The following is a 13858-nucleotide window of genomic DNA, read 5'->3' on the forward strand; positions in this document are numbered from 1 at the left end:
CCCTCACACAATATGTTTCTTCAAATATTGTGGTGTATGCTTTAGCAACAACTCGTTGCTTTGCATTTTAGTTAGCTTATTTTAAATTGAATTTCAATGCAATTTTTAAAAAATTACATAAGGAGAGAATTTCTGTGCCTTGGCCAATGGCCCACTAATTTAAATCCATATTCAATACAACACAATTCCCATAGGCACAAGAATTGCAATAATTCTTCTTGAGTTATAGACATTAAACAGATGGACTTTATACTATGTAAATTATCCCACTAAAACTATTTTAAAATGTTTTAAAGGGTTTTTGTTTTGGTTTTTGTTTTTAGTCCATCTTAAAAGAGGTCAATTCATAATTGCTCTGTACACAACAGTGTTTTCCTGGCCGATGGCTCCTTTACTTCTGGTAATACAGGGAACCCCCAGATTCCGGGGTCGGGAAGGAACGGTGTCGAGGACGCTGCGGTGGAATCTAAAGTCTGCGACACTCCTGGAACCACACGGGCCGCACCTCACCCTGTTGCATCAATACAAACACACAGACTCTTTGCTCTTCCCACAGGAGGATTACAACCAGCTGAGGCCGCTCTCCTACCCCAACACTGATGTGTTTTTGATCTGCTTCTCTGTCGTAAACCCTGCCTCTTATCACAACGTCCAGGAGGAGTGGGTCCCTGAGCTGAAGGAATGCATGCCTCACGTGCCTTACGTCCTCATAGGGACCCAGGTTAGACGGCGGCGTGGCCGGGTAGGGTGGCCGTGGAGGGCTAACCAAATGCAAAGACCCTGTAGGCATTCCCAGAACATCCTATTCTACCAAACACTGTTGAATACAGGGTCTCAGGTACAACAGTCCTATGAACAGCCTTTATTATGAACCATGTGGTTATCTAGCCCACGGTTGAAAGCATATGTAACAGGAAGTTTCCGTGGGGCCTTTAAAAATTCTTCTCTCCACTTTTTGTCTTTAAAAAACAAAGTCATTTTTTAAACAGACACCCTTCTCCAGTTCTGAGTCAGAGGAATGAGGTGTAAATGTCAATTACACTTATTACCTAATTTTTTTTATATCTAAAATCCATGATTGTTTGAAAGTCACAAAATAGGTGTGAATGTCAAAATGACCACAGCAATCAGGATAGGCTCATTATGACAGAAACTCCTCAATAACAGTCCTTGAAAAGGAAGACAGAAAGTCACTGCTCCCTATTCCCTTGAAGGCCCCCGGTCTTTCAGATCTTAGAAATGATATTAAAACAGATATATATCAGACAAAGCTGCAATTGTAAAAGACTTTAGAGTGTTTTGAAAGCTAATAAATTTTCCATAGTTTGAATTTCCAACAGTAAGCCAGTTCCCAAACACATTAGAGATTGTTCTAGCTTTTTATAGTTTTAAATAGATTGTTCTTTGCTATGTTAAAACCCAAATTACTATCCCAAAGACATAGAAATGTAATGATACTGAAGAGCTTTATTGTTGTCTGTTTCATATGCAGCTGCTTTCTATTTCTCATTTTACATTCTGCTTGACCAAGAAAAATTTTTAAGTGAGTAAGAGAAAGGAAAATATTGCCAAGAGAATATGTGGACAGAGAACTAACAGATCCATAAATACAATTAACACTTCTGCTCTGAAAGATAATTGTTTATTTAAATAAAATCTTTTGCCTTAACTCTAGATGATAATATTTGACGATTTGGTAAGAAAATATGTAATGGGACATGCCAACATCTTTGTATGATCCAAATCCTTTTATAACTCATGGGCACTAAGTTAAAAAATTAAGGCAAAAAAATAAAACCCACCCACAAAGTTGTAAAGCTGAGAAATGGGCTTTCAAAGGGGATCCTAATGTCATTTGTTCTTTAAAACACAAGCTTTGATGTGCCCATATTGACACGCATGCATGTATGCATGGGTTCACACACACAGTGAGAGATTAAAGCAACTTAAATATTTAAATTTTCAACCTTCATCCACACATGAACGTTATTTTTGAAGTAGTTCTATGTTTGAAAAGATTAATGTTTATTCCTTAAGCAAGCCCCTTGGAAATTCCTCTTTAGAACTTGCCTTCAGAGCCTACAGCACATTCTTTAGAATATCCTCACAAGTGACAAATCTTCATCCCTTTGAGTATGAAGATTTGGTTTGGAAAAGTCTATGTATATAATATACATATAATCAGAGCCAGGAAATAAACTATTAGAGAATTGGTAATATAACTAGAGACCAAATGAGGTGTCACTGCAAAGTAATAAGACTGATTATTTTGTATATCCTATAAGTAGCATCTAGAAATAAACAGGAAATTTCAAAAGCATTTGAAACAGCCGCAGAATCATTTGAATAAGTCCTCAGCTCCCAGGGTAATAGTGAAAGTTCCATGATAGCTCAGTTGGTAAAGAATCCTCCTGCAATGCAGGAGGCCCCAGTAAAATTCCTGAGTCAGGAAGATCTGCTGGAGAAGGGATAGGCTACCCACTCCAGTATTCTAGGACTTCCGTTGTGGCTCAGCTGGTAAAGAATCTGCCTACAATGTGGGAGACCTGGGTTCCACCTCTGGGTTGGGAAGATCCACTGGAGAAGGAAAGGTGACTCACTCCAGTGTTCTGGCCTGGAGAATTCCATGGACTGACAGTCCATGTGGTTGCAAAGAGTTGGACAGGACTGAGCAACTTTCACTTTCCCAGGATAATAGTTTTGAAGGCGAAACTATAAGGAAAGCCTGGGGTATACATATACAAAGAACTCACTTTAATTTCTAGACATAATATGGCCATGTGTATGCACTTCCTTAAAGAAAATTCAGCAATTTCATGAGTGTCAAGTGGGAAAACATCTCTATTATGTCAGGGTTTGAAATATCTGGTAAGGCCTGAAAAAGTGAATAAATGTATTACATGTGTGTTTTTTGCCAGATTGATCTCCGAGACGACCCCAAAACTTTGGCCCGTTTGCTATATATGAAGGAGAAACCTCTCACTTACGAGCATGGTGTGAAGCTTGCAAAAGCGGTACCGATTTTGAATTTCATTTTCAATGGTTTCTGAGAGACGAGTTTGCTGTATGCTTTAGAATAGAAGCGCTACATAGGCTTTTGCTTTAAAGTGCAGTATGTTCAAAATCATCTCTCTGCTTTATATACACTTCCCTCTGTTCAATTCAGGCTGGAAGGGACCATTTGGTTAGCATTCTTATCAGCCAGCACTGTCTGGTTTTCATTAAGAAAGAAACTTGATGAATTTAAACAGCTGAAGCACTTATCATTTGATTTAGCAACCTCTAGAATATCCATTTGCCATATTGAGTATGAATAAAGGGAGTCATTAGATAGATATTTGTAAATCTCACTGCTTATTATCCATGTAACTCATTTAAACGGCTCCATAAAAGGCATTTTGTGATTTTCCTGAGAGAAGCTTAGATTTGCATCTGGCAGGGTTATATTTGTTTAGTCTTTCTCACCCTATAATGAGTAGCCCCTTAGAGGAGCTGGATTATGTCACCAACAGCATCTTAAAAGAGTAACATGGACCAAAAGGTAACTAGCCAAAGAATCCAAGGGGCTATTCACAGATAATAGCTACTTGCTCACAGCTGGAACAGTTTCCATGATCCTTTCCATGGTCCTTTCTTCATTCTTAAGAGCTAAAGAATGATTTTGTTGGGAAAACAATTTAGACCAAATCTGTCTCCCATTTACTGCCAAGATGTGCACAAAAGCAGACACTAACATGTACATGAAAGGATGAGGTACCAGATGCAAAAGGAGGTTTATAAATCATATTTCCATAGCCTCCTCATTGATTTAGTCACAAACCCATCAAGCCAAACCAAAGGTCTCAGAAATTTCTCTTTTACTTTATTTAACTAACTCTGCAAATGCATGACCTGGGGCAGAGTTAGGGGTCCCCTGCTTTTAAATAGGTCAAGAGTCACATTAATTACCAATTTTTTGTGAATAAAAATGAATGCATTTCTCTTATTAAACCTATCTTATAGGCAACAAAATTAAGTGATACATTTGAATAGAAATGAATTAAATAAAATTCTGTTTCTATGGATGTAATACATGAGAACATCTCACAAATGTGAGATGGCACTAGTAAAGAACCTGCCTGCCAATGTAGAAGACACAGGTTCAATCCCTGGGTTGGGAACATCGTCTGGAGAAGGAAATGGCAACCCACTCCAGTATTCTTGCCCTGAAAATCCCATGGACGAGGAGCCTGGCAGGCTACAGTCCATGGGGTCACAAAGAGTCGGACATGACTGAAACGACTTAGCGCTATGCTTTAGGGATGGTAATGTTAGAAACAGTAATGCGAACCACCCATCCTATTCTCACTAAGCACGTTACAAGCTCCATCTCATTTCAGCCTCTTGCTCCCCTCATAGGTAGAGGGAGCAGTGGTCTTCTCTTACAGTTGAGGACCCAGAGTCTGAGGGAGATGAATAGGTTTGATTCACACAGCTGATAATAGGGGTGTGTGTGTGTGTGTGTGTGTGTGTGTGTGTGTTCAATTGCTCAGTTATGTCCGACTTTTTGCAACCCTTTGGATTGTAACCCACCAGACTCCTCTGTCCATGGAATTTTCCAGGCAAGAACACTGGAATGGGCTGCCATTTCCTATTCCAGGGGATCTTCCTGATCTCCCCACCCCCATGCACCTGATCTTTTGTAAACCATCTCCTCAAACCATTTCTTTTCCCACCTACAAAATGGGCACATGTCAGACTTACCTGGTGATCCAATGGTTAAGACTCTGCATTTCCACACAGAGGACTCAGGTTCAATTTCTCATTGGGGAACTAAGATTTCATATGCCATGTAACACAGCCAAAACTTTTTTTAAGAAATGGGCACATTTCTACAGGTTCTTCTTCCTTTTCTTCAAACATCCAGCTTCCATTCTCTCCCTAAAGTACTTAAACATACAGTTCCACAAATGATTGTATGTGATTCCCAGCTAGATATCTTTCACAGAGAGGAGGCTCCAAAGGCTCAGCATAAGCTTTGTGCAGAGATTTGTTTTCTGTGTCTCTTGCTTCTGGAGTCTCTCCCACCACCATCCTGTCAACGTCCTAGACTGACTTCTCATTTGGGAAGTTGTTTTTTCCCTCTGAGAAGAAGTCGTTCCAGAGCCTCCCATCTCATTTCATACTTATTTTAGGAACAATGGCTGAATTCACCACTTCATTGCCTTTTGCCAGTTTCTCCTAGCAACTGCTCTCAGATACAGCGAAAATCATGTTTAGCTTACAAAATCCAATTTAGAAGAAAACCAAGCAAGAGTTTAACTTGTTTCATCACAATTCATGTAATTATAGAGATGCGTTAGGTTTCTCTGCTCCCTGACTTTCCTGTCAAGTAGTTTATAATAACAGCTAACATTTATGGAGTGTTTGCAGTGCGCTGGGCTTCATGCCAAGAGCTTTACATGCCTTGTCTTAATTAATCCTCACAGCTACCCCCCAAGGTGTACCTATTATTACCTCCACTCTCCTAGAGGAAACTGAGGCTCAGAGAAGCAAAGACCGCCTCGCTAGAAAGTGGCAGGGCCAGGATGTGAAACTGTGTTTAACCACCATGATCTTCTACCTCCCCCCTCTAATCTGAAAAGAAACCCTTAGGTTTGGGGCTTCTTTGTTTATAGACTGAAGCCCCGTATCTTTCTTAAAGACATTTTTTGATGTGGACCATTTTTAAAGTCTTCATTGAATTTGTTACCATATTGTTTCTGTTTAATGTTTTTATTTTTTTGCCATGAGACATATTGGGTATCAGCTCCCCAACCAGGGATCGAACCTTCACCCGCTGCACAGGAAAAGTGAAGTCTTAACCACTGGACCACCAGGGAAGTCCCTGAAGGTCCCTATTTTAATGTGTATATCCTCCCCATAACTTAAATGCTTTGCAAGTTCAAATTTTTTATATACTTTTGTTCAGTACTTTTCAATTCCCAAAATGTTTTTCACCTATCATCTCTTTTTTATCTGAAAGGACATTTTACTTATGAGACATTTTCCTGTCATACATATTTCCTATTATTTACACTCTAGAGTCAACTACATTTATGTAAATGTTTTATATCAGTTTATAATAAATAATCATTGTTATCCCTTTACTTGCTTTATCCTTCCCCTTCTTTCCATTATTGTTTTTAATTTTCAGCCCACTCTTCCCATCCTTTTGTCATTTGTGTATGTCTGTACTGCAGCTGGACTTCTTTGGCAATAATTAATACCTAATCTGTGCCACTTTAGCTCTAAGATGATGCTGCTGATGATGCTTTATGTGTTCTCTTTCCCAATTCCACTGAATACAATCTAAATATGGTGTTCTAAGCTCAGTCTTCCTAAGGTATTTCTGAATAAAACACTGGACCATTTTCCTTTTTTCAGTTTTTGGCTTCTCCTATCATCGTCTTCACCCTGTGCATTTTTTATTGCTATTCTCACTTTGTCTTAGCACCCGTTTCTTGGGTTTTTGACTTGCACCAGTGGGGTTTAAAGCAGCAAAAGTGCAGCAAAAACCCTGTCATCAATGCTCATCAAGTCTTTAACACCCTCCCGCTGACTGTGACTTCACCATGACCCTCCTTTTTTGTGTGCCGGCCGTTTCCACTTTGTCCTGTGGTCATGGGAAGTCAGTCACTTCACCCCTGGGATCTGGGCTACAGAGACCAGAGGGAGACAGCCCTGCCCTCAGGAAGCCCACAGCCCAGAAGACGAGAGACAGGCAAGCTAAAGCGCGCCAACTGAACAAATAGAATAGACACGTGCACTGGGGTAGCGGAGAGGAGACAGTGATGGACGCGTTTGGGGAGACTGACTGGAGAAACCAACAACTGAGCCAGGATAATAAGTTTCTCAGGGGGACAAAACCAGGGGGCTGGGGAAATCAAATTCCAATCAGGGGGACCGACACGTGCAAGTAATGGCCCAGATTGCACCCACAAATGTTTGATCAACCAACATGGGTATTTTTGATGTGATTTAGTGGCCAACATTGAGCAATTTGGAAATTTCATGTAAATATACACATTTCTGACTTCTTAAAAAAATCAATACATCTGGCAGCACAATCCAGCATTTCCTCATCAATTGCAACTTTTAAACAGTTTTTTAAATAAGGCATTGGGTTGGCCCAAAAGTTCATAAGATGGTACAGAAAAACCCAAACCAATATATACTGTTCAGTAAGCCACAATCCCCAACACCTCATAATAACCTATGCTCAAGCAGTACAGTCACATTATCCACCTTTGAGTTGGCAATTTCTACCAATTCTTGAAAAAAAAAAAAAATCAGCAGCCAATGCATCCAGCCTAGAAACACTTTTCCTCTTTCAGCAGTTTGGTCATCATGCTAATTTATTGAGATGGAATCTTTCTCACAAGTCCTTTGGTTCTCTTTCCATCATGTGGCTCTCAAGTTGAACATTCTATCTGCATAACTTTCCTAAATTTTAAATAAGAAATAAGGAACTTCTCCGCTACAAGCCATTTCTTTAGATACCAGCTTACTGTTTATTGTACTAACATCTCTTCTCCCTATTTACAGAGTACCAACCTTCCTTTTCCTTCTCGTCTCTCATCGTCACTCTGTCATAACAAAATCTCCGTCTGTTTATTTTGCTTTTTCATCACATTTCTTTACATTTGCTAGAGAGACCTCAACAGAATGGTTAAGACTCAGGCTCAGGAGGCAGACACATTCAAATCTCTGCCATTTTCTTAGTTGTATGGCCTTAGGGAGGTTACCTTACCTCTATGGACATCAATTTTCTGAGCTGCAAAGGAGAATGGTGAGAGACTTACCTCTCAACTTAGTGAGCCAGTGTACCTTCCACAAGGTCTAGCTCACCTAGCTAGCACTGTTGTAGACATTGTGTCCTCTCAGATATGTCTGCAGCTGGGCAGATCTTCCATTTTATTCCTTCCAGTTATGCCTTATCTTATTCTAGAACACGTCCCACCTCCACAAGGACCACCTGGAAGAAACACTTGGTTTTCTTTCACTTGATTGGTCACTGTGAGTTTGTTTGCCTGTTTTTTTTCTTCTTGTCAGACTCTTTTATGTTCTGTATACCTCCGATAAATTTCCCAGCTTCTGAAACATTAAGTTACAGCTATTATAAAGTTATCAGGAAAATGTTCTCTCAGTTTACATTCCTCAGTGTCTATTTTGTTCCTGAAAACACATCATTTTGGTAAAGCATGTCCCAGATTGCTAACATGTATATCTAAACAAAGATCTGTGAATCCTGAGCACTTGCAGATGGATTCTAAATATTTGACAGTGTAGGTCACTCTGCTCCAAGAGGCAGATGAAGTTGCTGCTATAAAAGAGGCTGTATTTCCTTGGGATGGTTTTGCATTTTGCATCTTGGAGGGCACACAGTTTTTTTCTAGCAGTCCCTATAACATGACTGTGTTATAGGGAATAAGTCTTACCTGCATCAGGATGGATTCTTTCCTCTGACCATTAGAGCACCTGATCCTTGGTTAGCAATACTAACCTCACAACTGGGTTCTGATTCTCACACATATTTCCCAAATCACACGCAAAATCTGTTTGCTGCTTTTCCTGTAACTATCAGTACAAAATAATCCTATATTAACCCAGTTACACAATAATGCCTTGATCTACTGTTTGATTATCTTCAGAAATGTCTGAATTGGAAAAGACTAGTTTGGACTCCTCGTGCTCCATCAAAAGGCAAACTCTGATAGGTTGTCAGCAGCACTGTGGCGGGGGCGGGGGAGAGACAAGAGAAGGAGAAAATGTGCACTCTCCCATCTTGCAGGACCAGATGGTCCAGAATTCCATGTGCGAACCCAGCTCCGTCCAGCTGTCCTGTAATTTCCAGAGTCAGTTGAGGCTTGTGATCTTAGCAGGGAGGTATTCTAGATACAACAGTCCCACGGCATGTTCTGGGTGTTTTTTTCAGGATGACTGACAAGAGCCAGTACATTACAGCCACTCATTCAGTAGACACATTCATTAAATTAGTGTGCTTTTCACATGTGTTAATATTGAGTCCTGAATACAATCGCAAACTGTAAGAGATGACATTTCAGGACATTATTAGGAAAAATTTTTCTAATCCTTATCCCTCGCTTCTCTTGTGGCTCAGCTGGTAAACAATCTGCCTGAAATGTGGGAGACCTGCATTCAATCCCTGGGTTGGGAAGATCCCCTGGAGAAAGGAAAGACTACCCACTCCAGTATTCTGGCCTGGAGAATTCCATGGACTGTATAGTACATGGGGTTGCAAAGAGTCAGACACGACTGAGTGACTTTCACTTCACTATCCCTCTCATATTCAATTGTTTTTAATTATATAAAAAAGCTATTTTCTAATCCAGACCATGGTCAAAGCAAAACTATAAAATAAGTTTTCAATATGTAACATGCTTCCTTTGGGAAATTTTTTGGCTCATACAGTAACCAATAACCATGTAGGGGAAAAGTGCATATCTGGACCCCACCAGAACAATTTTACCTCACGCTTAGTTTTCTTATCTGTGGACTTTCAAACAAGTGGGCAGCCTCATTTCATTGCCAGCTTGACCAGAGTTGAGTGATGAGGGTCAGAATTTCCATCATGGACCAGGGAAAGAACATGACCCAGATTCCAGGTCTAGCTCGTTCACTTTCTAGTGGGGTCTTCTTAAGCAATACAGATTGGCGGGTTGCTGCCCAAGGCACCCCACATTAGTGTCTTGCTTGGCCAATAGAGTATTTTTTAATGGGTAAATATTAATTAAAATCCAAATGCCCACATCCTCTTCAAAAACACAGAGATGCCAAGAATGAACCAACATTCCTTCATGACAACAGTGGTCCAAAGCCAAGTAGACTGCCAGCTTTAGAGGGGTGTGCACCCACAGGACGCCGCAGTCTCTACCTCTCCCTGTTGTCTGGTACCAGCCCTACTTTACTCAGTTACCTGAGCTACTGGCCCTAATCAACATGTGGTTTTGCTACCCTGTTTTAGTCATTTATCTGTTGGTTTCCAGGAGCTCTCCATCCATCCACCCTCTCCTGAATACACTTTAATTTTTAAGTTATTCTTATAATGTGAAGCATATAATAAACGCATTTTTCCAGATGTCCTTAATATTAAAAAGTCCACATCAAATTGTTAGCTCATACTGAGCTGGGGAGCAATTAAAACCCCAGGTCTTGCTCGCATGAATTATCTCATGAAGTTGACTGCCAAACATGGACTGCTCTACCTGCAATTTTTTAAAAATGAGAATCTGTAACTCTGGCCTGAATTTTTATATTTCTCATAGGGATCTGTGATTATCCAATATGTCATAATATGAAATCATCAAAAGCTTTGAAATAAAGCCCTAGGCAAGCACAAGATATTTTGTCATTTAAATACATGTAGACTGTATATTGACAAAGAGGATATCTGTGTCAGTAGATATATTTTATGACCTTTATTTTTATGTGTTTTGGGAGTTTTTTAACTGCTTAACATATGCCTTTTAATGTATCTTAAAACTGAATAATATAACCAATCAGATATTACTTTGCTGAGAGACACCTTGTCAGAAGTGCATTTTAATCAAAAATGACCTCTAAAGCCATATCACTCTCTATAAAACCACTCTCTTTCTATGAGCTTTATTAAGCAAGTTGACACCCTGCCCTACTATGCACAGAAGGGAATTCATTTCACTTGTACCACATTCACATGTTCTGCATACAAATGAGAAGGCACCAAAAACAGCATCACCTACCCTGTAGTTCACAAAAAAAATAATTCAACTATATCACTGGTTTTGAATCCTCTCTTAATTTTTATGTTTTATGTTCTTATACTTATGAATAAATTTGTTTTTTTCAGAAGCAATCCATAGTGATTTAATGTTAATATCAGAAAGCAAAATATATAAAAACACCAAAAAGAAAAGCAGATGCAAGTTGAAACGCAGAAGGAAAAGTGATCCCAACCATCCCCGGGCTGCGTGCGAGACACGCAGTGGTGGCTCCTGGCTGGGCAGAGGGCAGACACCACTGTGCCTCGCTCTCTCTCCTCTCACGCCTCTCTTTGTGTTTTAGATTGGAGCACAGTGCTACCTGGAATGCTCGGCCCTGACCCAGAAAGGTCTCAAAGCAGTTTTTGATGAAGCAATCCTCACCATTTTCCATCCCAAGAAAAAGAAGAAACACTGCTCCCAGTGTCTCAGCTGCTGTTCCATTATCTGAGGTGGCTGGAGACCCACCGCCACCCCACAGAGGGTAAGAATGGCAGCCAATCTCTGTGACCCAGCTCAAGCCAAAAGGAGGGCATGACCAGAGAGGAAGTCCCTGACCCAGACAGAGGCTTGCCCCTCCGCCCTGTGAGCCCTCCCAAGCACAGCACACTATCAGCCAACTGCCACTTCCTCCCTCCCAGCCAGAAGCATCCACATTGCACACTCCACGAGAATGCTGAGCCCAGATCCCAGCCAGTGCCACTGCTGACCACGTGGGAAACAAAATCAAGGCCATCTTGAGTTTTCCATCATCCCCTCCAAGAACATGAAACTGATAGGAAATCATCACAGGAAAACTGAAAAAAAAAAAGAACTTGGTTCTTGTATTGGTGGCCTTACGTGATGTCTTTTACAAAACATGAGAATATGACACTAACCTTTTTTTTTCTTGAATCTGCTGTTCTACTATGTGTCTTATATTAATTTGTATTATTTTAAGAAATTTACTAATATACCAGTTTACTCAGGCCTTATAAAACCACACCAAACTATCTTAAAGAAAAAGGTTTTTATGTTCATTCCTATTTTCAGCATGTTTCTACCAAAGCTATTAAAACCAACATGTACCTCTGAATGCCTGACTGTAAGAAGATACAAGGAAATGTTGAAACTTTTGGAAATATACGAAGCCGTAATTTCTGAACCCAAATGAAAGAAGCACCATCTGAATTGTTGCAGGTCCACATTTATTGCCTAAGATTCACCTCCCAGAAATGCTTACGTTGATTGGTCACTTTATTTTTTCCACATTATATTGTCATTGTTGTTGTTTAGTCGCTAAGTCAGGTCTGACTCTTTGCAACCCTATGGACTGCAGCACACCAGACTTCACTGTCCTTCACTATCTCCCAGAGTTTCCTCAAACTCATGTCCATTGAGTCAGTGATGCCATTCAACCATTGCATCCTCTGTCTCCCCCTTCTCCTCTTGCCTTTAATCTTTCCCAGCATCAGGGTCTTTCCTAATGAGTTGGCTCTTCAAAATTACAAATGAACTGTGCTTTTAAGAAAGTAGGATTTCTGCTTTTCAATCAAACTGATTAGGAAGAGAATATGGCAGACCTATCTTATAAAAAATTATTATTCATTAAAGTGAGATTTCCTGCTCCCTCCCTTCCCCACTGTATGCCTATTTCCTCTCTTCATTTCACACTGTCTCCCATGCCCAATAATAACTTGATTCCAAAGAAGCAACTGATCATGGGATGTAAAAAAGTTGTGTTTAAAAGTCCCCAAAGGTTAAGCCAAAGTGCCTCAATTTTTCCTCTCACTTCAACTGAAAGTGCGTCTCAGTTTGTCCCATGGGAGCTCTCATTCTCTTTAAAGGATATTTTTCAAGTATAACTGGTACTGAAATACTGCCCCTCCCTATTTCCTGTACTCATTGTCCCAAATGTGTATTTTGGTCTATATCCATGAGTACCAAGCTCTGGATCCACCTATGCCCTGCTTCCAAAATGATGTGCTCTATGGAACAGGGGCTTTAGGCTTGGGGAAGAGACTCTTCCAAACATCCAGGGATTCTTGTATCTCAGAGTGATTTATTTCCTAGCTTTTAATTAGAGACTGTGAAGGCTTCTAATTAGTCTTATTTGCTTACAGTTATCCTGGAAACACCCAGGTAGGCACTTTATTTTTATTTCAATTGCATAAGCAAAGTGCCTCTTTGCAGAATGAAATTACACGAATTTTAGTTTAAGAATTTCTAGATTCACACTCCTGTTGGAAAAATCCAGTCTTTCTTGTTCTTTCTGCTCCTGGAGGAAGCACATTTAAAAAGAAGCATACAGTATTGGTCCTTTCTGTGAAGACCTTCCATGACACCCCCTCAGTTTTTTGGGTTTTGTTTGTTTGGAATTTTTGAAATGTGCTTTCCCTTCTTCTACATTTCAAGTTTTATTTCTCTTCTCTCCCATCTAGTTGCTGAACATTTTCTTGAATATACACACACCCCACCTAAAAGAAAACGGGAGTTTTGTAAGTCAAAGCTTGACATTTAGAGAAAACAAGGACATTCTCTCTTTGTAAATGGAAATCAACCATGTATAAACTGTAACTCTGAAGACGTTGAGTTCATCCTTTACAAACAATAATGAGCATTTAGCCCTATAATAAATGAAGTGCCATTAGCTGGTTTTGTTACGTTATTGTGTGGTTACGTCTTGCTGAAAAGCCACTCCTCACTGATGGGGATGAAAAATTGAGAACAGTGTATTTGCTCTGCCAAGGAGAGTTTTCCAGATGTGTGCACTCAACAGGCAAATGGTTCACCAGGTCATCACCTCCCTGATGGGCCTCAGAAATTAACTTGTTCATAGTGGGAGATCGCTCTCTCACCTGGAACCAGAACCTGGAGAGACAATGTCTGTGTGGAGCCCAAGCTCTGGGAGGTTTTAGGAGCTAATTGTTGAATAAAATAATGAAGAACAAAGCAACCTAAAAGAGTTCATGTCATTCCACCCAATTAATCATGTATTCCCTGTTTCATGACAATAGGTAGTTCATGTCTCTTTAAAAAAAAAGTTTTATGCCGTAAAATTGAATAAAACTTAACAGACTTGTGGACTCTGTGGGAGA

The 13858-nt window shown here is 40.0% G+C and overlaps 1 protein-coding gene across 2 annotated transcripts in view; it reads left to right on the forward strand.

Annotated features, from left to right (window-relative positions):
* Positions 1–13410, forward strand: part of RHOJ (ras homolog family member J) — a 91226-nt gene extending 77816 nt beyond the window's left edge. Inside the window, exons 3-6 of one of the 2 annotated variants that reach the window (XM_070469449.1) lie at positions 557–721; positions 2919–3014; positions 11086–11265; positions 11423–13410. In XM_070469449.1, the coding sequence (XP_070325550.1) occupies positions 557–721; positions 2919–3014; positions 11086–11232 (408 nt within the window). In that variant the 3' untranslated portion in view covers positions 11233–11265; positions 11423–13410. Of the gene's footprint in view, positions 1–556; positions 722–2918; positions 3015–11085 lie in introns of both variants that reach the window. The other variant, XM_070469448.1, reaches the window with a different exon arrangement.
* The last annotated feature ends 448 nt before the right edge of the window (positions 13411–13858 follow it).

This window comes from Odocoileus virginianus, chromosome 6 (genome assembly GCF_023699985.2).
Source record: "Odocoileus virginianus isolate 20LAN1187 ecotype Illinois chromosome 6, Ovbor_1.2, whole genome shotgun sequence".
Classification (NCBI taxonomy): domain Eukaryota; kingdom Metazoa; phylum Chordata; class Mammalia; order Artiodactyla; family Cervidae; genus Odocoileus; species Odocoileus virginianus.